We start from the raw sequence: 26,932 nt of genomic DNA on the forward strand, positions 1-26,932 counted from the left end.
TGACTGACTGACTGATGTCTGGTGACTACAGTAGTCCATCAGAAGTAGAAACCTTCAGGACACTGCCTCTGATTACTTTGGTAGAAGGGTGGCGTTTGTGTTTTTTGGTGCTTTGACACTGATTCTCTCCAACATGAAGGAGAAGGTTGGCCTGTTCTTAATTTTGGAGATTGAGGAGATTGAGTCATGTGGCTGCACTGAAGCCAGGAGATTGTGGGAGGTGTACTGGTGGTGTATTGATGATACTGTAGCCCTGAAAATGAAATTAAACAGGCAGTACATTATTTTTATTGTTTAGCGTGATTCCACTTCGTTATGGCTGGAGATGTTGTCTGGAGTTCTTAAATAGCTTGCGTTCCGAGGGTTAAATGTCACATAATAAACGAAGTCGGTGGCTTTTGAGGCAGTATTTTCAGTTATGTTGGGGACTTGCTCTGTGTCTTTACCGCGAACCTGAGAACAAAACAAGAAAAGGGGAATAAAGCGGGGTGTTATTTCTCTTGTTGGCCGTGTGAATGATTCTGGAGCTGGACTGTGATTGAAGTGGTGAGTGGGAGTCGAGTTCGCTGCCAGACAGCGTGTTGACGAGCGCTCGGCTGAAGCCCAGAGCGCGTGGACGGACGGCGTTTCTCTCAGCCCACACTGTTAAGTGCTGTCGAATGTTTTGATTAGGCTCACTGCCAGACTGCTTGGACTTTTTCTCGCTCGGGCACAAGACGGTGCCATGGTGACGTGCCGTCATGTGTCTAAGTTGAAGTTTAGGGCGTGAACGCTGTCTGCAGTGCAGGCTTAACGAGACTTCAGAGGAGTGGGTTAGCCCCTGTCTGAAGTTTTCTGAGCAAAGAGAATCTTAAACGCTCCATAAATGTCTTCTGCTCCGCCCACAGATAGCTGCTGCTGAGCGGTTGGGCAAGCTTTCCAGAAGACTTGCATGTTATTAATATTCACCCTAATGAGAGACTGTAGCCCCGCCTCCTCAGTGTATATCACAATACCTACATTTAGAGCGTTATTAATATTCCCCCTAATGAGAGACTGTAGCTCCGCCTCCTCAGTGTATATCACAATACCTACATTTAGAGTTATTAATATTCACCCTAATGAGGGACTGTAGCTCCGCCTCCTCAGTGTATATCACAATACCTACATTTAGAGCGTTATTAATATTCACCCTAATGAGAGACTGTAGCTCCGCCTCCTCAGTGTATATCACAATACCTACATTTAGAGCGTTATTAATATTATTCACCCTAATGAGAGACTGTAGCTCCTCCTCCTCAGTGTATATCACATTACCTACATTTAGAGTTATTAATATTCACCCTAATGAGGGACTGTAGCTCCGCCTCCTCAGTGTATATCACAATGCCTACATTTAGAGCGTTATTAATATTCACCCTAATGAGAGACTGTAGCTCCTCCTCCTCAGTGTATATCACAATACCTACATTTAGAGTTATTAATATTCACCCTAATGAGGGACTGTAGCTCCGCCTCCTCAGTGTATATCACAATGCCTACATTTAGAGCGTTATTAATATTCACCCTAATGAGAGACTGTAGCTCCTCCTCCTCAGTGTATATCACAATACCTACATTTAGAGCGTTATTAATATTATTCACCCTAATGAGAGACTGTAGCTCCGCCTCCTCAGTGTATATCACAATACTTACATTTAGAGTTATTAATATTCACCCTAATGAGAGACTGTAGCTCCTCCTCCTCAGTGTATATCACAATACCTACATTTAGAGCGTTATTAATATTCACCCTAATGAGAGACTGTAGCTCCGCCTCCTCAGTGTATATCACAATACCTACATTTAGAGCGTTATTAATATTCACCCTAATGAGAGACTGTAGCTCCTCCTCCTCAGTGTATATCACAATACCTACATTTAGAGCGTTATTAATATTATTCACCCTAATGAGAGACTGTAGCTCCTCCTCCTCAGTGTAGATCATTAACATACACCCTATTTTACAGTCTGTGTAGGGTTCAGTTATGTACAACTTGTCCAGCTTAGCTAATATCTAAGAGAACACACTTGTGGGTGCTGCATGAATAGAATAATTGGTAGAGAATCATTATCATAAAAGTAATTATATGCCATAATTGGTATTTTATTTATGCATTAATGATAGTAAGAATAGTTCATTGTCCAGCACTATGACTAATTTTTTATTGCTTTGGAAAATCTTTTTAATAAAAGTTCAACGTAATCCAAGTCTAGTAAACTGACAACAAAGACACATTCATCCTCATGTTGATGGTTTCCCGAATGCCACTTGATTAAATGTCATAGTGAAGAGCATCAGACTGTAAGACCATGCAAAAGGGCAGCAGTTATAAAAAGCAGCGCTGCAGTGAATTACGGCCATTGAACTTAAAATAAGGTTCTGTGATCACTTCTCTATTAAAACCAAGTGTCCTCAGTGCTGAACGTCACTCACTGTAGACCAGCTTCGTTCCCTTTCCTTCTCAGACACTCGCTAAGCTTCATCTTAGTCTTCATCAGAAGGCACAAGAGGGTTCACTGGCGAGTTTGGATAGTAATTAAAATGGCTCTACGGCTGCAGTCGAAATTATTCAACCCAACTTTACAGTAAGGTTTATTAGCCAAATTTCCAGGCGGTCAGCTGTTTGCGATTAAACCAATCAAATCTCAAATCTCAGCGTGACTAACAGCAGCGTTCCTGAGGAATCTCATCCCCTTTCCTCATGGGCAGTGGCCTCCAGTTAGAGCTGGGCGATATGACGATATTTTATGGTATCGTGATGCTTTTCTAAGCATATTGAGGATACAGTTAGTGCTTCATAAACACTAATCATCTGCTGGTTCCGTTACTAACAGTGTAATTATTAGGGATGCACCGATCCGGCTTTTTCACTTCTGATACATAAACTTTACATATCAGTCGGTACCCGATACCAGTCTGATACCATTGCTGAATTACTAAACCATACACCGAGAGACTTACGGCATGAGGATTGACTTAAACGTTAATTTATATACAAATTAACACACAAATTCATAAATTGCCATTTGTCATTTATTTATTTGCACCTTTAGTGCGGTCTCACCAACAAATTAAAGTGAAAGGGTTAGTTTCATGGATCTGCCTAATTATTTGATACCTGAATCAGCTAATTTTGTTAATATCGGGGCAGATATCCGATCCTAATATTTGATCGGAGCATCTCTAGTAATTAGACTGGTTTAATTAGATGAAGAGCAGCAGATGTTGAGTATAAAGGAGAGGATCTGAATAGTAGTTTCTAAGAATCTACTGTTGCTACTGATGAATTTAGTTTGTGATTAATGTATTATGATAAATATTATGTATCGTGAAGGAAATCTTTAAATATTGTGATGGTGTTTTTACCATATTGCCCAGCTCTACCTCCAGTTCACTAATACTCCTGGGTTTGCTGCTGGAAGCGCCTTCTTCACTTCCCACCAAAGATTCTCTTTCGTTTTCAAGTCAGGCGACTGTGACGGCCATTCCAGAATCTTCCAGGACTTCTTCTGAAAGCAAGCCTCAGTGGACCTAAGGCATGCTTGGGATCATTGTCCTGTTGCAAGGTCCAGTGACTACCAAGCATCAGCTTCCTCGCAGAAGGCATGATGTTTCTCTTAAGGTTTCCTGATACTTGATGGGCTTCAGCTTGCTCTCCATACGCTGCGGGTTTCCAGAGCCAGTTGTCAGTTTAAAAAAAAATCCTTTCTTTACCAGAACTGTTGGTCACATGACACTCAGATGACATGTTCGGAAATGAAATAACCAATGAAACTAAAAAGATGCATCGAAACCACAAAAACAAGAAAATTAAGCTGATTTGCGCTGGAGGTTGAATCATTTCAGTTGCAACTGTATGTGTTGTAGTCATGGTGACCGACACCTGGTTACATTCGCCACTGCTGTAAAGAAATCAGAGATGGTAGGTTTCTCTACAGCGAAGCTCAGTTTCACACCAAACCTCGACTCTGACTGCTTGTTTACATTTCAGATATTTAGAAGTTTTGAAACATCACTGGAATCTGATATCTATCAGTTTCTGATATTGATCAGTCAACACCAGCCGTGTACGTTTGTGTAGCGCTGATGGGGAATTGCTCAGATTATATTTGTTAGTAAAATCTCTCCACCTTCCTGCGGATGGCTCTTCATGTTTGCATGCAAATCTTAAAAAATTGGAGCGCTCTCGTTTTCTGTGCTCTTGGCCCGAGGCAGTGTGAGCGCAGTGTTTCTGCTGCAGTTGAAAGAGGCAAATGAGCAGGTGTCCTGCGTTTATTCTCTCAGCCGTGAACGAGGCAGCGTCTTCCTCCTGCTCGCAACACTGACATGGGTTTGGGCTTTGATTGCTCACAGAGATCGAAATCCTCACCGTACCGATTCTGCTACTGTTAGAATTGATTGGAGCAGACTTTCCCCCCCAACCAGCTTAAAGGATCATTGTGCCTGATAAGCACATTTTGGCATTTGTCTGGATTATCCGTCACTCATACAATGAGAGGTTCTGAAACGCAGCGTGTTTACTGAGGTAGAAAAGCTTGTTTTTGTGGTTTCGATGTGTCACTTGGTAGAAAAACGACGTTTCGTTGGTTTTTATTTCACAACCAGCAGGAACTCTTTATCTTTATCTTGAAAAGTAATCACAAATTAGAAAAAAACACATTTTATTTAAAGACATAGTTCTGGTGGAAAATGGGGAAAATGTCATTTTGGATAAAAAAAAAAAATTAGTCTTTAAAATCAGGATGTAGACTTATTTGTATGGTGTTAATCAAATAGTCTTATATAATACTATAATAATAATAATAATAACAATAATAAAATTATTACTAGTCCTGCAACTGCAGATATTTTCCTCTGACTGTTGGGGCTAGTTTTCCTGTTTAAATAGTGAAGGCAGTATATCTGGTTTATGTGACCTGGTGAAGGACTTCAGAATTTAGCCAGATGTAATTGGTACACCGTTAAAGTTCTGTGATGGATTAGATGCCTCTGTACCAACATCTCCAATTCCTAGGTTCTGTGCAGTGCTGGGCGGCAGGGCGGTTCGTTGGGTATATCGTTTAGGGTAATTCAAGTAATTAGGGTGTTTTCACAATAGAGCCTTTTCCCGACATCTGGACAAGTGTGATGGCTATTTTGCAGCCCAGGAGCGAGAAGTCCAGAACACCAATTCCTGGTCCTCCCGAAGTCTGAAGCATCCGGTTGAAGCGAACCCCAGAACACAGTGTGGTCCACAGACTGCAGGTGTTGTGGAGTTGTGTGATTGGTTAGTTGTTTCCTGTGACTCCTTCAGCTTAAAAAGCTTCTCCTGAGAAAACAGCCCCTTTTTGGCAGGTGTTCCAGAAAGCGATGTTCTTCGCCGCTCAAGTGTTTGTACCCGAGGATGAACCTGGATCCTATCAATTTAGCAAAAACTCATGCAGGAAAGTGATGTTTTAAAATTGTGCAATTGATCCACGGTTCGAATGGAGTTCTTCTGTGAAAGTAAACCAATGATTATGAGCTCGAGGCTGGAATCGGTCCTGGGTGTGTGTGTGTGTGTGTCGCTGCTGTCCAATGAAAAGAGCTAGTCTAGAATAAAGCCTAGAATACTGGCGGTGTGAGAATCGGGTTCTGTGAATTGATTGGTCCTTTGTATCAGACTAATTATCCAATACCAGAGCCAGCTAATTTTCGTAGTATCGGAAACAATATCCAATCATAGTATCGGATCCAGGCATGGTTTGAGCTTGTAGATTTTGTGTTATGTGGTGTTTGCTGCAAGATGTTGCGTGTAACTATGGTATTAAATGGTGCTGAATCACTGGCAACACCCGACCTTGAGCGACTTGCCGCCTTAATGCACTTTAATTACTACATTAGTACATTAAATGATTGCGTTTGGTCGTTTTAGGCTGTATCAGGGGTTGAAGAATGGCTCACTGTTTGTTCTATAATCTGATCAGATGCTCACCTGCATCAAAACAGAAGCTTCGCTTCCACAGGTCATATAAGGTCTGCAGTGCTCGGCTCTCTTTACACCTCTTAACCCTGTGGTGTTCATCAGTACCACCATGCCAGAGTTCGTCTGGAAGTTGCCCGAAATCTACCTGTTCAGGGTTCGAATGGCAGTGTTCCCTCTTGTTCTAATGGTCCATGCCAGCAGAGCAGTCGCACCGGGGTTCGTTTAATCGGATCAGACCTTGGGAGTCTGAACGCCCTGTCAGAGATGCTGGTTTGTCGCAGCAGTCTTGTGCCTGTGCCTGCAGTGCTGAAAGCTGTGGCGTCCAGCCAGTCCAGCGTTTCTCTGCAGACTTCGGTGTGGCGTGACACCCTGTGACCCATTCAGGAGGACAGACTGCACGGTGGATCCCACGAGGAAACTCCTGCAGCTCTGCGCTGCTCTGAACACTGCAGAGATCCCAAACTGGAAATATCTGCAGCGCTTGAGGAAGCAGCCGCAGTGAAAGCCGAGGCCCTCTGAAATGCTCTGCTCTGTAGGGTCATGATTGTCTCTTGCAGATCGTTATAAAGAGTTTATGTACTGGTAACCAAAGTCAGAATTACAGGTTTGCTGTTATTCCAGGTGGAAGTTCTGTTGTGTTTGATGGCGTAGCTGCTTATGTGGCCATGCATGAGGGAGAATAGGCTTTCTGGTTTCTTCTAATGCAGCAGATTATGAACCTACTAGATAGTATCTGGTCTTCTTTCAAAATGTGATCCACATATGATCCACACGCTCATTCTGACAGACTGTAATACACTACAGGAAGCGTAAGGGGGCGCTCTATAATGCTCTATAATGTTCATATGATCCACACGCTCATTCTGACAGACTGTAATACACTACAGGAAGCGTAGGGGGCGCTCTATAATGCTCTATAATGTTCATATGATCCACACGCTCATTCTGACAGACTGTAATACACTACAGGAAGCGTAGGGGGCGCTCTATAATGCTCTATAATGTTCATATGATCCACACGCTCATTCTGACAGACTGTAATACACTACAGGAAGCGTAGGGGGCGCTCTATAATGCTCTATAATGTTCATATGATCCACACGCTCATTCTGACAGACTGTAATACACTACAGGAAGCGTAGGGGGCGCTCTATAATGCTCTATAATGTTCATATGATCCACACGCTCATTCTGACAGACTGTAATACACTACAGGAAGCGTAGGGGGCGCTCTATAATGTTCATATGATCCACACGCTCATTCTGACAGACTGTAATACACTACAGGAAGCGTAGGGGGCGTGATGGGTTGATTATGAACTTAATCAGTGAATATAGTATAAGATGTGTGATTGTTGTTGTTCACAGGTGATTAAATCATATTAAATGAAGCATAAGAACATTCTGAGGTGCAGCTAAACTGAAGAGAACACTCAGTCCTCATGTCTCGCCGTCTTTCAGTCTCTCTTTTCTTGTTGTTTTATGGTGTAAATGGTGTGATTATGCTTCCCTACTTGCTTCCTGCATTGTGGTGATTTTCATTGTTTCATAGCTCTAAAACTTTTCAAATGTGCCGTTACTCAACCAGTACCTGCTGTTCTTTTTAAAGAGTATCAGGATTTATAGCCGTCTAGTGAGTATTTAAGTCAGAGCTGGGGTCGGTATCGGTACTCTGTATCAGCAGATACTTGAAAAATCTTGTATTGGTATCGGTGCATCCCTAGTGTTTGGTATTCTGCACCATTGGTGTTAAGCAAGAAATACCGCTGGAGCTGGTGACTGCCTTACACCTCCCCAAATGGACAGAGGCTGGGTTTTTGTGAAAGCTGAAGAATTTTCATAAGTTACTGAAGGTGCCTGTTCTGACAAGTCACCACCCCAAAATCTGGTAATTTCTGCACTCTGCCTGATTTTACCATGAAGTTAGCGGCGCGAGTCAGCAGGGCAGTAAGTCCTGCCTCGTCATGTCTCTGCACTTGTGTTGAAGTCTGTAGATTTCCATTCCTTCATATGCAGGCGAGCCGATTCTGCAGCGGTGCTCCTGTCTGCTGCAGAGCCAGAACACCTTCACTGTAGAGTACCGTACCTCCACCTGCAGTGTCATGTGACTGTTAGCCAAGGTGTTACGACACCATGCAAATCCCTTATCTCTCTCTCTCCCTCTCTCCCCCCCTGGTTGTGTGAACAGAGATGGCCCTCAGTCGGAGTTCTTCTAGAGTCACGAGTTAAAGAACTGAACTTTGCAACGAGTGATAAAATCAGAAGCAGGCTCGTGCCTGTAGTGTTCTCTGGAAAGCACTGAAGGCACTGAAAGATTATATGTTGCATCACATCATGATCATCTCCAGTGGGTTGCCCATCTCCTTGTCTAACGTCTACATGCTAAGTTCAAGTGAAAGGGAGAGTGAGGAAACCTGGATGAGTCAGTCTACTGAATCGACTCTGGTATGAGGCTTTATCCTCTAAACAGGGGTGATCTGAGCCTCAGTCAGCTGGACGGTTCAGGCTACACACCGATGTCCATGGACCGTCAGTTCTTGGGTAATGTGGATGGGTCTCTGTCGAGTCCAGCAGCCTTTAGCTTCAGCACATAGTCACTGGATTCAGTCCCGGTTTGGCCGTTTCCCTAAAACACCCGGTCCGACTGAAGGGCGTGTGTTCGAGCGTGAACGTGACGTCAGTGCAGACCCCCTGAATCAATGGTGTAAAATCTTAGTCTTAACATGACCTGAAGTTTATTGCCAATATTTCTGGGACAATATATCGTCCCCCCCAAAAAAAGTTATTGTGATGAGCCCATTACCCCCAAGTAATTTCTCCAACTGAACCATTTTCAGCTGACGATGTACATTTTTGCTGTTCCGAAGTGGACTAGTGCGCCCCCTAGTGGTTTAAAATTCAGTTCTGTAACTCCTGTAACTTTAATCAACTAAATTGTGAGTATTTTTCTCTGTATTGCGTAGAGGTGAGCAGCAGCCTTCCAGATGTTCATACTCTGGAAACGTCTGAAGCAGAAAAGCATCTGGTTGGCTACTTTCTGCCCTGCCTTCTTCTCACTTAGCTCCGCCTCCCCGCTTGCTGTCTGCGTTGACATTGAGGGTGCATCTACATTTACAGCATTTAGCTGACGCTCTTATCCAGAGCGACTTACACGGTTACTGGTATTACAGAGGAGGGTCAGTGCAGTGTTAGGAGTCTTGCACAAGGGCTCTTATTGGTGTAGTGCAGCATAGCCACCCAGACCGGGAATCGAACCCCAGTCTCCCACACATCTACTCTCGAGTGTACAGCCGATAACCCCCCCAGCTGTCATCTGAACGTCTCTCGTTCATGAAAACCAATGATCAGAGTAGTGTGTGAGAGGTGGGCGGGGCTTATGCTATGGACACACCCAGTATCTAATGACCGCTTGTTTGATAAATCGGTTATAAGTGATGAAACTATGGGGTTATTTGTTAGAGGGCAGCACAGCAGTTGCTGCAGAACGTTTGTTAATCTTAGCCGAACTGACCTGAGTAGATCATGATTAGAGCCACTGCACACTTCTCTCACCCCTCAAACCACAGCTGGCTTTTTGTTAGGGTGCCACAGACGTGTCGGTGTGGTTTAGGACACTCTATGGCTTATGATCTATAAACAAGATCGAAACCTTACTGCGTCTAAAATAGCGCTGCTTAGCGTTCGGCTGCACCGTTACGCCCTGCTCTTTTATATATATATATATATATATATATCTTCATTTATAGATTTATGTATATATTATTTTCGTGGCTCACAGGAACTATAAAATGAAGACCAGGGTGCAGTCTGAGTGGGTTGAGAAAGTGTGTGTGTGTGTGTGTGTGTGTGTGTGTGTGTGTGTGTGTGTGTGTGTGTGTGTGTGTGTGTGGGCATGTACACAATGTCCAAATACATCAGCTTCAGATATCACACACTTCTAAATATACACTGCATGTCCAAATGTTTGTGGACACCCTTTCTAATGACTGCATTCAGCTAGTATAAGCTGCACCCATTGCTGATACAGATGTGCAAATGCACACACAGCTTGTCTAGTCCCTGTAGAGGAGAAGTACTGCCAATAGAATAGGACTCTCTGGAGCAGATCATCATCATGACCCTATTGGCACCATGCTGCCTAATGCCAGGCGTGGGCTAGTAGAGCGGTATAAAGCCCCCCAGCATTGAGGAGCTGTGGAGCATGGAGTGATGGTGGGGCGTTCTCTCTTGTTGCTTATTGCAATCAAATCCTCACAGCAATTCAAAACTCCAGAATCTAGTAGAAAGTCTTCTTCTCTGGACAGTAGAGACACACTCCAAAAGAAGCAGGGTCAGCTCTTTTTAATAGCCTTGATTTCAGAAGAAACCTTTTGTCCAGTCCATTGTAACTGGTGTCATGAGCTAGTTGCCCATAATCTAGACCCTATGTAATGTCTGAGACTGCATGTAGGACTTGAAAGTGGGTAAATGCTCTTTTCGTTTATTTGCCCCTCATGCCTTTAGCAAATAGCGTTGGGCCTAGACTGGAGTGAATAACACAGGCTTATGTAACTTGCTCTGCCTGTGTCCAATATGGTGTGAGGAACCAGCAGGCATTAGTGTGAGTGCTGCTTTCCTTGATGGCCTGTTCTAACCCCAGGGAATTGTGTCTGTAGCATTAAACCAGCAGCGTCTGAACCTGGAATGCTGGGCTAACTGTGGCTTTACCTAATCCCACATTCTTAACACCCCGCTCCCGCGTGCTCCCTCTCGCTGTTTGGCCTCGAGGCCCCTGGATGTCCCTGCAGTTTATTAAAGCACGATATTCTTAACCAGACACAGGGGCTTAGCCTCAGCTTCAGGCCACGCTGACTCTGTGCTCGAGTAAGTGGCGGGACGGGTTCACTGCGGTGTTAACGTCAGCCTTGAATCAAGATTCACTGTTTTTACCTTCATTTGTGTCCCTTTGACTTCATGTCATTAAAATATTTGTGTTCATTCGTCTGAATATAGACATTTTATACCCCTCTATCCCCCAAGCGTGGATTAGAGGGTATAAAGCCCCCCAGCATTGAGGAGCTGTGGAGCAGTGGAGGAACTGTGTTCTCTGGAATGATGGTGGTGGAGCTCCATCCAGTACTTTTGGGATGAGTTTGGGAGTTGAGGATGATTGGGTGGGGTGGTGATCATCTATCCAACATCCTGACCTCCGTAACACTCTTGTTGGTGAATGCAATCAAATCCTCACATCAGTGCTGCTCCAGAAAACCTTCCCAGGACAGTGGAGACAGTTGCTTCAACTAAAGCAGGATAAACTCTTGTAACCCTTACTCTGCTCTGTTGAAGAAGGCGGGGCTACACTTAGGAATGCAGTGATTGACAGACAGACAGCCTCGTCTGCAGCAGGACCTGCGTGGCGTCCTCTCTGGTCAGTACATGGAGGAGCTCTAGAGCTGTAGAGGAACTTACATGAGCTGCACTTTTACTGGTGGAGCACTGTTCCACTTACCGGACAGACTGGGAGTCCAGGGGGAAATCCGCTCTGCTTCTGCACTGGAAGCTCAGTGAAGACGGTCTGAGACACTGAGGCTCGGTCTGGGAGTGAGGGGCGGGTCTACCAAATGAGTAGTCGGGTCTGGCTCGATATATATGTATATGTATGTGTGTGTGTGTGTGTGTGTGTGTGTGTGTGTGTGTGTGTTTGACTCAGTCGGGCCACAAGCGCCCCTATAGATGACACACTTTTTACCAGAAGCTGGTGATGCCAGTGAGGTTTTCTTGATGTCAGTTTTTTTGGAAATGATGTGTGAGTACATGAATCATTCGTTTAATTTGAAAAGGCAAGTAAGTAAGTGTGTGTGTGTGTGTGTGTGTGTATGTGTGTAATATATATATATACACACACACACACACACTTGCTCACACATCATCACTGTATATATATCATGCTAGCCAATGGGATGTCAAAGCTTCATGGCAGGCCGTAAATGACCATCAAAGCTCACATTAAATGGAAGAAATGCAGGTGGCCTTTTGTTTATTTATTAATTATTTTATCCCTGATTCTTGATAATTGTGCACTTTAGACAACCTAAAAATGCATTGATCTCACCACTAATACAGTCCTAAAATTGCTGCTGTTGACAGGAAGAATAAAATAAAGAGAATAAAAGTTTTATTACAAATCAGAAGCACCCGTACGCTTTGGTGAAAAGCTTGCCTGAGAACCCTGAACCCACTGTGGTCGATTCTTCAGAAAGTAGGGTTCATGTAAAAGAGTGATTTGCACTTTCGCAATCTCGGCCTGTTTGGTGAACAGAGCTTTTCATCAGTAATTGATGAGTGTAATTTGATGGATTCAGGGTTTAGTTGTAAATGCCTCAGTTTTAGTGAGTGTAGTGATCATCTGTTTGCTGAAGCTTCAGCCCTGTGGGGGTTTTGTTTGTAGTTGGTGGTAATGGTGGTTATGCTGATGTCTCTGTAGACCTAAACCTAAATCTCTTTCTACTTTCTTTCTGTGTCTTTTGCAGCCGTGCCGTATCCCCCAACGACGCGCCTTACCATGAAGGAGCTGTACGAGGACGGTAAGCCCAAGGTGGAGCTGCTGAAGGCCCACCTGCTGAAGGAGGGGCGACTGGAGGAAGACGTCGCTCTGCGCATCATCAACGACGGCGCCAACATTCTCCGCCACGAGAAGTGCATGCTGGAAGTGGAGGCACCTATTACAGGTAGGCAGCTAATACAGGTATACCTTAAACAGTCTAGCACACATACACAAAGAACAGGTCTTCCACACAGAGAGGTTCCAGTACTGTTAGACTCTCATCAGAGTACGGGTTCTTCTCAGTAGAGGTACTTTTGGTACCTGTGCAGTTAGTCAGTTGGTACAGGTAGGTTCTTGTATAGGTGGAGTCATATATTTCATATACAGGTAGGTACTTGCACTCTGTGGACAAAAGTATTGGGACACCTGCTTGTTGATTGTGACTTCCCAAATCAAGGGTATTTAAAAATAATAATAATTAATAATTGCTTTTGTTGGAGTAACTGTCTCAACTGTCCAGGGAAGAACACTCTCTACTCAGCATTGCTGTTGCTGATGTTTGATTTCATGCAGCAACAAGAGCATCACCACCCCACCTCATCATCCTGTCCAAAAGTACTGAATGGAGCTCTTCCACCATCATTCCAGAGAACACTGTGTAAACCAGAATGTGTCTTTGATGTTTGATAGATTTCAAAAAGCGCCCCATCACTCCACTGCTCCACAGCTCAATGCTGGGAGGCTTTACACCCCTCTAGCCCACACCTGGCATTAGGCAGTATGGAGCCAATGGGATCATGTTGATCTGCTCCAGAGAGTCCTATTCTATATGGAGTCCCTATACTTCTCTATAGGGACTAGACAAGCTGTATATGTGCATTTGCACATCTGTGTCAGAAATGGGTGCAATGTAAAGTAGCTGAATGCTTTTGTAAGAAGGGGTGTCAAACAGCACAGTACAGGTAGACCCTCAGCACAGGTAGGCCTTTCAGTCCTGCAAAGCTGTAAAGTCAGTGCAGATGGTTTCCTCAGCCCAGCACCCAACAATAATGGCTTTGTTTACATGCAGCCTGTAATCCTCTTACAGATCGACTAATGGGTCGATCACAATAAAAAAAAAAAAACCTAGATCAAAATCAAGTAATCCGATTGGGCTCAATGACATTTCTATCCGATCAGGAGAGGTGGCGTACAGCTTTAGTAATCTGATAAACAGAAGAGTAATCACTATGTAAATGTATGAATCCAATCACTTTCACTGTCTGAATCCTGGACATGCACATTGATGCCTGGGTTTACAAATAAGACTACTCACCTTTCTGTACTTCATGTACTTAATTTGGATTACAGAGGGGTTGATATTTCCACAAGTTGGCAATTTAGAATACGTACAAATGGCTAAGTAGAGTTCTTTCAGGGCTGTATGTAAACAAAGCCTTATCAATATTGACGGATGACTGAATTTGCCCCCATGATCCACAATGATTGAGCACTGATCAGTACAATATGTTAAAATACATTTGAACAGCATTCAGCTACAATTACACTGTTTGCCCAAATATTTGTGGACATTCCTGAATGAATGCATTTAGCTACTCTAAGCTGCACCCATTGCTGACACAGATGTGCAAGTGCACACACACACACACAGCTTGTCTAGTCTCTGTACAGAAGTACTGAAAATAGGACTCAGATCCCTATTGGCTCCATGCTGCCTAATGCCAGGCGTGGGCTAGAGGGGTATAAAGCCCCCCAGCATTGAGGAGCTGTGGAGCAGTGGAGGAACTGTGTTCTCTGGAATGATGGTGGTGGAACTCCATCCAGTACTTCTAGATGGGATGAGTTGGGGAGTTAAGGAGGATGAGGTGGGGTGGTCATCATCATCATCCTACGTCCTGACCTCACTAATTCTCTTGTCCTCCAAAATGTAGTAGAAAGTCTTCTTCTCTGGACAGTAGAGACAGTTACTCCAACAGAAGCAGAATCAACTCATTTTAATCCCCTTAATTTCAGAAGAAACGAGCGAATGAGCAGGTGTCCCAATACTTTTGTCCATATACTGTACATGAAACAGCATGGTCTCAGTCATTTGCTGAGATCGTGGATGGTTTATTAATGTAGCGTCTGTCTGCAGAGATGTACTAATGTTCAGCGCTGAAGTGACTCTGCCGTATTCGCTGTGAGGAGGTGTTGCAGCTGTCGCAAGGATGTGGTACCGACACAGTGTAAACCAGAATGTGTCTTTGATGTTTGATAGATTTCAAAAAGCGCCCCATCACTTAACCATAAACACTCCCACGTTTCTGCTTCCACCGAACTTGCTTTGCTATCAGAGAAATGCTTGATAAATAAAGGTAAATAACCCGGACTCTTCTCTGCATGAAGGCAGTGTGATGTAGCTGCCCACGCTGCCGCATCCAGCACACCTAGAGCTCGGCATGTGTTTAATAAGCTCTTTTTTGAGCAGGTGTTTAGCGAGCAGCGAGTGTTTAGATACTCTGCATTTAACTCAGTTTACTGGTGTTTAGAACCTTTAACTAAATGTTCTGCTGATGCAGCAGGGTTTAGTCTCTACAGTTTAGGTTTCTACAGTTTGTTCATGTATTGCACTCTATAGATATGCACATTAGAGATTGACAGGTTTTTCTATTGCCGATGTTTAAAGGTCTGGGTCAGCCGATGGCCCTTACGCGCTGCCCTTTTTTTTTTTTTTGGCCGATATCTAGAAGTGTTTGCTTTGTTTTTATGCCAAATTGTCACACTAATAATAACAAGTGGATGCACTAATAAATATCCATTAAAATCAATTAAATGTAAAAATATAAATAATCGTAGTGCTGCAAACACAACTTTGTGCATTTTTATATAAAACAAAGTCCCCAAGTAGCAAACTGTAAATAAAGACTTAAAGCTTTTAGTGCATTTAACTTAGCAGTTTAGTTCAGATAAGTGAAGGTAATGCATTACAGAAGTATTATAAGTAAGAATGTGCTTTAATCCTCACTCTACCCATCTTTAATAATAATAACAATAACAGGTTTGCCTACGGACGTGCCTGACAGTGTATGTATGTGTGTGTATATATATATGTGTGTGTGTGTGTGTGTGTGTGTGTGTGTATATATATATATATATATATATATATATATATATATATATATATATATATATATATATATATATATTAAAAATGGAAAATTTCAGCCCTATATATCTAATGCACATCATCAGTATCAGTGTCTACATGTCTGTGCTTCGCTAGCTGTCTCAAATTTAATTACCTAAATTCAAAAGACGACCACAAAACACTCATCAGGGTTTTCTGAGATTGCTCACACATTGAAGATTGCGTTTTGTTAGTTCAGCGTGTGAGTTGGTTTTTTTTGTTTGTTTGTTTTTTCAACATCAGATCAACTAAAATTAAAGTAATATATAATGCAGTCCAGTATAATTGTACTTTTTTCCAGTTTAATGATTACTGCACACCGCGGTTCACCTAATGCACCGTCCAGCACAGTTTAACGTATGGCTGTAAAGGAACAAAACCACTGGTATATTATCACACTATACACAGCATATTAACGCTGCCTCAGCTTTTGTACAGCTTTTTTTTTATTGCACCCTAGAAAAGCCAGTTTCACTGACTGACCTTGCTGAAACATGCCTGTGCAGGAACTTCCTCTTGTTTGCCTAGAAGAGACAATTTTCTGACCTGAGGTCACTTTGCCACAAAGCGAACAAGTCTCTGTGCTGCCGAGAGGAGATGTAATCTTAGGTAAGCTGAGGTTGGCTCTCCTTGCTTTAGGTACTGTAGTAAAGGGAAGTGGTGCAAAGACATACCGCCGCTACTACAGCGTAAGCATCGCTATCGCAGTGTTAACATTGTTATTGCAGCGACCCGCAGCATCACCCAGCATTACTAGGAAATGCTACAGGAAACAGAATAGGGGTCATCTTAGACTTTAGGACCTTTTTCACAATGAAGAGCAGATATTTGGTCCCAAACTCCCCATTGTTAAAATACCATTTACGATTAAATGCAGCCAATGATGGGCTTTTTTTTCTTTTCCCAGTTTGTCAAACTGGGCAGAAGTGCGTCTTGATCAATGCCCATGATCAATAAACATATCCCGGATTAAAAGCATAAATTGTCCCAGTGTTTTAAAGCTCATTACACATCACAACCGTCTCAATTGCAGACCCTGCAGACGCCGTTATTGCAATAACTGTTAACACAACAATATGCCCTAGTCGACGACCTTAGTGGTTTCCTGGCTGCCTTTCGCGTTATTAATGCTACCCTGACCCACTCGGCAGCTGCTGAGGGAAGCCAGTGTGTTTTGATAAGGTGGGAGTCCTCAGCAGCTGAGCCGCCAGATCTTTGATTGGCTCTTTTTCAAAAGGTCAGAGAGTCAGTAGCGTCCTGGGTGCTCGCCCACACGCCCGACTGCCTTTGATTCCCCAGCGGAGGCCACAGGAAACCCCCGCCCTCCTCCCCCTCACACACACGAACAGGTGTGGGGATATATATGGTGCCACCAATCTACTCCCCTGGGTCCTTAATATCGTACGGCTGTTGCTGGGGGGCCGGGTGGTCGCGCGGTACTGCGTGCTCTGACTGCTCGGCTGAGACGAGACCTTTTGTTTATAGAGTTAAAGTGATGGCAAAAGATGAAACTTACGGCTCTTCCCCTCCGTACGCCAAAAGCGGATCAACCAAGATGTGTTCGTTGTGTGAAATTTGTCTGTACTTGAGTGTTTATAGATATCAGTGAGCACTACAGTGCCAGAAAACACACAGGCTTATTAGAGACCCCATAAGCCATTACGTCTATTAGAGATTATCTACAGCAGTGTTATGTGAGCGCTGGGGAGGGGAATTTACTGTTACTCCAGTGCAGTAAATACAAAATACTCCTTGAGCGCCCCCTCATGGCAAGCTGAGAGCTGCAGAAGCTTGATCTGAAGGTAGAGCAGCATGTGGGCTGAGGTGGTAGAGTAATACTACAGGATTTTACACTAATATGACTCTATGGGTTCTGCAGCGTTACCCAGCAGCAGTTCTGGAGAGAGGTTCTCCTCCTGCAGCTCCACCACCAAAGCTCCATAGTGCAGTAGCAGCAGTGCTCTATTATGTACAACTGTAAAGGTACTGGACTTCTTAGTTGTTTGGTTGGTTGCGCTGGGTACAGTCCATCGGATCAGCGGCACGTTGAAAAGTAGAGATGCACAGATCCAATATTGGGATCGGATATCGGTCCTGATATTAAAGTTAAAATTAGCTGGATCGGGTATCGGATAATTAGGCCGATCCATGGAAGCAATCCTTTTACTTTAATTGATCGATGTGAGACTAAACTAAATGTTTAGATTTATGCTAGATTTTATTTTGAATTACGCCAAAAAAATTACTGTTTGTGTGTTTGACAAAGTGAAGCTACTTATAACTACTATTTTCAGCTTTGGCTGATATACGTTTTATTTATTTTAATATATTTTAAGAAGTATTTTTTATTTTGAATTTGAATGCTGTGTCAAGGTTCTGCACAATTGTTTATTTTGGTGACAAATAAATAACAATTTAGTTCATTTATATCTGTTAATTTGTTGTATTTTATTTTACAAAGTTAGTAAAGTAATGTTTTAAGTCTCTCCCACATGTTGAGGTACACGGTTTATTAATTCAGCAATGGTATCGTATCAGTATCGACCGATATGCAAGGTTTATGTATCTGTATTGGTATCGGGACTGAGAAAGCCGGATCGGTGCATCTCTATTGAAAAGACAAAAGTCTTTGAAGTTTAGAGCCTTTTATGATTTTGATTAACCAGTAAGGTTTTTCCTTCTACTACTGGAAAAAGGTCGCCTCGGTCCACGGCTACACATACCTCGCCTCCCTCCTCGAGTGGGGGAGTCGGAGCTCTACCATGGGACAGAGGTCTTCAAATCTGGCTCTAGTCTCTGTTCCTGCACTTTGTGATCCTTGGACACTACTTGAGCATCAGGGATCATCAGCTTTCCAGTGATTTACAAAATCCAGGACAGGAATCTGGACTGAAGGTCTAGATTTGAAGGCCTAGCTCTTAGCAGGACCACTTTTGATTTTATAAGGAACCGTTTTCATTAGAAAGATGTGCAAGTGTGGAGAACGTTTAAATGATGAGCGAGATCTTCAAGCCTTCGAAAGCTTCATGCTTGCACATTTCTTCTGCAGGCATGGTTCTTCATGCAACCAAAAGCGTTTTTTCTGTGGAATCACTCAAAGAACCATTTGTGTAGCACCGTTACTTTTTGAGCGTAAGTGAGTGTTCCTTAATTGTTTACTTCAGATCAGCATCCGGCTCCAACTCCCATTTTCACCATCCAATCAAATCCTGATGGGAGAAATAACGCCCAGCCCTCTCTGATTCTCTCGTGTTAGTGAAGAAACCAGCGTTCTGAGTTCTGATTCGCTCTCGCGCCTCCAGACGGTTGGAGGAGAGCGTGTGATGACTTGGACGTGTAGACCTGTAGTTAGCACCATGCTAATTACATGCTTGTTAGCTACATTACCCCCGTTAAGTGTAAAACTAAAGAAGCCCCAAACCCGTCTTTGCTGATTTGAGCACCTTAGAGTACGCCTGACTCTGGCGGACTGCTGAACTGCGGTTTGTGAATTTTTGCTTTAATCTATTTATTTCGAGGTGCAGAGACCACCTGTGGTTTACTTCACTGCAGTGCAGATTGAATCCAGTGTACTCTGACAGAAGGCTTCACCCTAAACCTCCCGTGTAGACAAAGCTTTGTCTATTCCGAAATGCTGTTAAAATAATGACCGTACTTCTGATGTCAATCAATTTGGTTCATTTATTCAAAAATAACTTGATTGATGCCGTGTTGATTTAAATGTGGATATAATTACATCTGTTTCTGACCTGTAAGTGTTTAAAATCCCAAAAGCACAGAGAGCAGAACACCTACGCAGAACCTTAAATCTCTGTGTGTGTGTGTGTGTGTGTGTGTGTGTGTGTGTGTGTGTGTGTAAACACATGTACTGAAAGTGAGTGAAGCTCTTACTGACTCATCTAAACTTCAGCTTTACAGCATGATTGGTTTAAACAGGGCCAGGAAACACTGTCATGTACTCGAGCAGCGGGCCAATCACCTCGCCACGATTGTTCCACTTTGCCTGAGTGACTCTTGAGTATATTTGAGTCACAAGTCTCATGTCCAAGTTTAAGCTCGAGTCATTGATGACCGTCATGGTCACAAGTCTTGCTTCATCTCTTGAGTCATCAGAGCTGTGTCCAGCGAAGCACTTCTGTAAGTCTAGCTCTGAATAAGATGTGAATGTAAGGTTGTTTTGGCAAGAACCTGACAATACAGTGGGCTTCACAATACACTATATATTTTTCATAATCAGAACGATATATATATACAATATTATCACTATTTTGTCATGTAGACAAAATGCACCAACAGTGTACAATTTTTAAAAATGCTTTCTAAATACTCTCCCATACGGAGTACCATGATTCTTACTCAAAATGTGCTTCGCTTTATTCAGTTGAGTTGGACTGATTACACTCTTTCTAATGAAACGTCCAGATAATCAGTGCTCTTTAAGAACTGGCGATATCCACGATACACTCATAAGAGCATATTTTTGACCACGATAACACAATTTATCACAAGACGATAAAAAATTCTCATATTGTCCAGCTCTACTTTTTATCCATTTAGAAGAGGGGACAGTGGGCTCTGAAGACGATGTACATCACTTTATCTACACTTGGACACTTCATCATGTGACCCCTGACTATTTATTAATGCTGTGTGTGTGTGTGTAATCATATTGCTGCTACTGCTACTGCCACTTTTCTTATTTTTGTCTACCCTTTTTATTTTCTATTATTTTATTTATTCAATAATTGCTCTTTGGGTAAAACTGGGACCTTGATCTCAATTTCGTTCCACCTCATGTACCACATGTGATGCGAGTGAATGTAAAGTCTTCTTTATCCTTTTATCCTAACACTGGCCTCTAGTGGCCGAGTTTAAACACAACACTAAATGAACCACTGCCTGACAGCAGTCTTTACATCCACACTATTCATTAATAATCAGTACCGTGTGTCTCAGAGTCGATACAGTCCTGCAGAACAGAACATCACAGTACTTTCTTACTCCCTGGAATCCACACTTTTTAAAACCCCATTCAAATCAGCAGTTCAGGGGCAGATCTTGTCTTACGTCTCTCTCCCTCTCTCTGTTTATGTCCTCAGTGTGTGGAGACGTCCACGGACAGTTCTTTGACCTGATGAAACTGTTTGAGGTTGGGGGTTCGCCCAACAACACACGCTATCTCTTCCTGGGGGACTACGTAGACCGAGGTTACTTCAGTATTGAGGTGAGTGTCTGTAGAAGATAACCTGCTGTTCTCCTTTTGTCAACCTCATAGACAAACAGCACAGTTATGTGTGGTATGTTTTTGCAGGCAGAGATATTAATGCAGAATTTGGTTTGCAAATTGAATTCAACGTATTCAAAGTGGCCTTAAATAGTGGCCTTATTCTTTACCTGCATGAATTCACTTTGAACTTTCAAAGAATCATTTCGGTCCATTTTATTCAGTCAGTTCAGTTTGCTTAAATAAATTATCAGCATTTTTATTTCATTTTTTAAATATAATTTTTATATACATTTTTATTATTATTATTTATTTAGCTCTAAAGTGACTATTTATCTAAACTTGGTCCGATTACCCGTTCTTACATATACTTGTTTTTACTCTGGGGCAGTTAAAAAATTTTCTTGCCTCTAAAACCGTTCAGGTGTGCAGATATTCAGTCAGTAAACACTGTTCTTTCAATCTTAGGATATTTTATTAACATAATAATAATAATAATACAGAAGGGTTTTATTAATCAAGACGTCCGTGTGTTCAGCCTTTTCCCCCTGCAGGGTTTGAGCCAGTTCAGGAGACCTTTCTCCCATTATGTCATCAGAACAGTAATGATTATTTCAACACTGAAAACACTCCGTCTGATCCTCTCATGCAAAAACCTGGTATCGGATCGGTGCCGTCTGTAGCTCTTTATTGTCCAGGTTCCATCATGTAGTTTGTGCACCCTTGGAGGGCTGCCTTTCTGCAGGGCATGCTGGGAGTAGAGTTCAGGTGGTGGGATGAAATGTCACAGTTAAAAGAGAAGGTGTGCGGGTGGACACACCACTGCTCCACGCCATCAAACACTGTGTGTGTGTGTGGGGGGGGGGGGGGGGGTAAAAAAAAAAAAAAAGGCCACTCGGATGCTTTGGCTCTCTCTGGACATCACAGACGTTCTGTGTGAACAAAGGAGAGGACTTCAGTCGCATCTCCACCTCCCGCTGTCTCCCTCACACTGCGGCTCCGCGGCCATCAAACACTCGGCAGGTTACAGTCCCACACTGTAATCTCAGGATTAGCCGGACTCGCCTCAAATTACAGCAGAATACAGCATATGTGCAGTTAATCCCCGTCCACACTCCACACCCAGACATTGATCATCACTGCTGATGTTTAGGGTTTCCCTCAGAGAGAGAGAGACACACACACACACACACACACACTGCAAGATTGAATATTGAAGAGTGAATATTAATAACTAGGTATTAGGTATTGTGATATACACTGAGGAGGCGGAGCTACAGTCTCTCATTAGGGTGAATATTAATAACTCTAAATGTAGGTATTGTGATATACACTGAGGAGGCGGAGCTACAGTCTCTCATTAGAGTGAATATTAATAACGCTCTAAATGTAGGTATTGTGATATACACTGAGGAGGCGGAGCTACAGTCTCTCATTAGGGTGAATATTATTAAGTGTAGGTATTGTGATATACACTGAGGAGGCGGAGCTACAGTCTCTCATTAGAGTGAATATTAATAACACTCTAAATGTAGGTATTGTGATATACACTGAGGAGGAGGAGCTACAGTCTCTCATTAGGGTGAATATTAATAACTCTAAATGTAGGTATTGTGATATACACTGAGGAGGCGGAGCTACAGTCTCTCATTAGGGTAAATATTAATAACGCTCTAAATGTAGGTGTTGTGATATACACTGAGGAGGCGGAGCTACAGTCTCTCATTAGGGTGAATATTAATAACGCTCTAAATGTAGGTATTGTGATATACACTGAGGAGGCGGAGCTACAGTCTCTCATTAGGGTGAATATTAATAACGCTCTAAATGTAGGTATTGTGATATACACTGAGGAGGCGGAGCTACAGTCTCTCATTAGGGTGAATATTAATAACGCTCTAAATGTAGGTATTGTAGAACGAACAGACTGAGGAACAGCTTCATTCCGGAAGCTGTAAGACTTTTAAACGCCACTTAGTGGAACCACTGCAACGACACTTTGACGACACTAGTCACTTTAAACACACTCTGCTGCTACCTTCTCCATTTACTTCTCTCTGTATTTTATTTTCATTTTTACATATATTTTTATATATTTATGTATATTTTATTTATTTAAGTACTGCTTCTGGGTAAAACTGGGTCCTTGGGTACCACAATTTCGTTCCACCCCATGTACCACATGTGATGCGAATGACAATAAAGTCTCCTTGAATCCTTGAATCCTTGAATCCTTGAATTGTGATATACACTGAGGAGGCGGAGCTACAGTCTCTCATCAGGGTGAATATTAATAACGCTCTAAATGTAGGTATTGTGATATACACTGAGGAGGCGGAGCTACAGTCTTAAGCTTCTTCCGTCTCTCAGAGTACATTTAGATCAGTTCCGGAGTAAACCCTTGATGGCCGGGCTCGTGGAGGCTACAGCGAGACGGCTTCATTAGGCTGTGTTTTGTTTATTGGCTGTCTGTGCTCTCTCCTCAGAGAGCTGTCTACGCTGGTGTTTACCGCAGCGCTGCGGACAGGCAGTGTATTAAACCCACAGCACATCCTGTAGCGCTAAACCCAGTCTGCGTCTGCTCAGCCACTCCGTGGTGGAGTGATTGGCGGTAGAGTCTGACTACAGTTAAAGCTGAATCCTCGTTAATCTGATTAGGTGATGTAATCTTTAAAGCCAGGCAGGAGTTTAATGAGATTGGGTTAATGAGCTGGAGGTGCTGTGAGAACAGTGGAGTGTTCTGATCCGTGTTGGACTCCAGTCGTGGACGGCGCCAAACTTCTGTTACCTGATTTTAACACAGCAAATTTAGATTTACTAATGAAATCAATAACTTAACCCATGAAACCCATTGCACTGTTACAGAAGCAGTAATAATAATATTAATAATCTATATCGTGATCAGCTGATCATGCTGAAGTAGAAAATAAAATACCCCCCCCCCCCTACTTATTAGGTACTAAGTAATTTCTTTAGGATACTGAGCAATTATAATTATATATACAATTATATTTTAATTCATTAATTTTAATATAATAATTCACAGTAGGAAGTCAAATCAAAATCTAATTTATTTGTGTAGCTTTTTACAACTGTTGTCAAAGAGCAGCTTTACACAACCAAAAATCAGCCAACAGCGACGGTGGCAAGGAGAACCTCCCTTAGAGCTGGAGGAAGAAACCTTGGGAGGAACCAAGGGGGAGCTGAACTGCTCAGTCATTTATAGGACAACTGAATAATGGTGCTACAATTGAAAGAATTAAGGAAATGGTCAAGTCTCAGGTGATGGTGAATAAAAGCTACTGGATAACTTGTATTATTTGATTTATATTAATCATATATTTAATATTAAGGTTATATTCATCTTCAGTAGCATACATGACTTTGAGACCTGCAGTGTTGTCCATCAGCTCTGTGCAGGAGACCCTCGGCGCTAAATGCTGGGGAGTTGAAGTGCTGCTCTGTGTAAGCCGTGTTTGGGTGGGGTTACAGTGGGAGCTTGGCGGCGACTCTTAATTTAGAAAAGAGCAGTTGATGAAGGGAATCTCTGTTTTAATAACGCTGTGCTGCAGTCTTGAGTTATTCATTTGAAACTTTTCATTTGGTTCAGCAGCAAACTTATTTATTCATTTATTTCTGTATATTAAATATGAGTTGCATTGGTTTATGTTTTTGTTTAATATGTTGAATATGATTTATAAAAACTATTTTAAAGGTTAAGATTTTAGTTTCAGATGAAATTCTAGGTACCCATGTTTACACACTGTCTGGTGGGTTTGGATTTGAATGAATTATTACTAAAAGTAAAGTAACAGGGCTGACTGTCCATTTTACGATGGGAGATCTTGTGTTGCTCAGACCGATCCAGGTCCAGCAAATGCGAGAACTCGCGTCACACTGAGGGAGTGTGTGAGGGAGAGACCGGCCTCCAGTGCTTTACAGGACTACACTGCTCTGATCAGTTCTCTGCATTGTGGTAACTCTACAGTACTTTATTATGGAGTGTTAATGTGTGTGTGTGTGTGTGTGTGTGTGTGTGTGTGTGTGTGTGTGTGTGTGTGTGTTTTTCAGTGTGTGCTGTACCTGTGGACCCTGAAGATAAACCACCCCACCACTCTCTTCCTCCTGAGAGGCAACCACGAGTGCCGGCACCTAACGGAGTACTTCACCTTCAAACAGGAGTGTAAGCACTGACCTACAGACGTGTGTGTGTGTGTGGTTTTATAGTGGTGGGATAGTTGCAGGTTTTAATAGTGCTGTAATTACCCCATAATAATTATACAGTCCTATTTAAAGGCTTCAGTTATCATTTATAATTAAAGGGCCAGTGTTCTACATTTCTCTTGCTTGTGATTTGGAAATATTTCACTTATTTTTATTCATTAATATCAGTTATTTATTTCTATAAGATTGTGTATCCCCTAAAAATAAACAAGCTAGTTTTTATTTTGTGCCTTTAAGACTGATTTATGAGGAATGATCTATGTTTTGATTGGCTGCCCTGTTTTAATGACGCAGTCCAGACTTGTAACTTCAGCATTAACGAATGAAACGGGCTGTTCATGAGGCTAAATTTATATAATATATATAGAGAATATTTCTCCTCTCCCCTCTCTCTCTCTCTCTCTCTCTCTCTATATATATATATATATATATATATATATATAGCAACAGTTTTGTTTGTTTTTAAATCTGGGCCCTTTAATGTCTATAAATAAATGTAAAAACACACAATAAGTAGCTTTACTGTCTCTGCAGAGCTGATGCCAGGACCAGGATCACTCAATTCACCGGTGAATTTGTCATTATTCGCCCACCCTAATTAAATAGTACACCAGTTCTTAATGGCCTGTCAGAGCGAACACTGAACATGCTCACTTTCAGCATTCACTTTATAACCCAAGTGGCAATCATCAGGGGTCCAAGCACTGAGCACCATTATGAAGCCTAGAGCAGAAATGATGGGCAGTTTTTTAAAAGTTTATAGACTGGCCTTATTTTTAATATGAAATTTATTTTATGAGGTTATTGTTTATATTATGAAGGAGACGTTTTGGGTGTGATGTCACGCATTTGCCGCAGTCAAATAATTCCACAGCAGTTTTGCCTGTATTTGAGCCTCACAGTGCACCAGTTGTCCTCTTAATCCCAAAAGTCTGATAAACCCCAATACAGGGGTTTGCTTTCTGAACTTTGCCACCTTTTTTCTATCTGACCGTATCAGAACTGATGATAATATTTATATATTTCATTGTAGTTGATTTTATTTATTACTATTTTTATTTATTTATTGTGTCTAAAAGAAATTAGGTTTAATTAAAAACTGTGGTGGAAAAAAAATCCTAAAAACCCAATTCAATAATTACATCATCCCATCCCATGTGCACACGCTTGTTACCATGGTGTGTGCTGTATGTCTGTGTGCTGTGTAATAGCCCATTACGGTCTGTCAGCAGGTGCCAAGCCCAGCATTCCCCTTTTAGATTTACAGCCACTATCAAAGCAGCACCAGCACACACTGATGGCTAACTGCAGTCCACACACTCCATCTCTCTCAAACACACACACACACACCCTGCATACCTCAGATCAGCCGTTTTCCAGCAGCTGGTCACACTGCGGTGCAGTGATGGACGGTGAGTCTGCAGCAGAAGGTCGCTGCTTTTAGGGCTGCAGTGATCGGTCAGCCAGGACAGTTGTTGGCTCCCATCGGTGTAAACTTGACAAACCTTCACTTACGATTAAACCGGATACAGCAAACAGTGCATTTATTAATATTTACAGAACAGCTAGGAAGTGCTATATAGAATTGAGGATGTGTGAGGAGGTGAGAGTGGGCAGGGGGAGAGGATTTAGGGTAGAGACAAAAAAAAAAAAGCTCAAGTTAAGATCAATCAAAAATACTCTCAGTACTGTTATAGCAGTAGTTACGATAGTTTAACAATAACTAATGTTGTGTACGTGAGGTAGGAGTAATATTCTTTAATAAGTCACTGGGTCTTAGAAATTGATCCATATTTTATTTATTTTTTGTGTTATAATGAAGTATATTC

The 26,932-nt window shown here is 42.3% G+C and overlaps 1 protein-coding gene across 3 annotated transcripts in view; it reads left to right on the forward strand.

Annotated features, from left to right (window-relative positions):
* The window catches only part of ppp3ccb (protein phosphatase 3, catalytic subunit, gamma isozyme, b), a 54,044-nt gene that overhangs the window by 6,942 nt on the left and 20,170 nt on the right, over positions 1-26,932 (forward strand). For all 3 annotated transcript variants that reach the window (XM_072659680.1, XM_072659681.1, XM_072659683.1), the window contains exons 2-4: positions 12,476-12,673; positions 20,755-20,879; positions 24,951-25,062. In XM_072659680.1, coding sequence (XP_072515781.1) covers positions 12,476-12,673; positions 20,755-20,879; positions 24,951-25,062 — 435 coding nt within the window. The remainder of the gene's footprint in view (positions 1-12,475; positions 12,674-20,754; positions 20,880-24,950; positions 25,063-26,932) is intronic.

Source organism: Salminus brasiliensis, chromosome 16, assembly GCF_030463535.1.
Source record: "Salminus brasiliensis chromosome 16, fSalBra1.hap2, whole genome shotgun sequence".
Taxonomy (NCBI): Eukaryota; Metazoa; Chordata; class Actinopteri; order Characiformes; family Bryconidae; genus Salminus; species Salminus brasiliensis.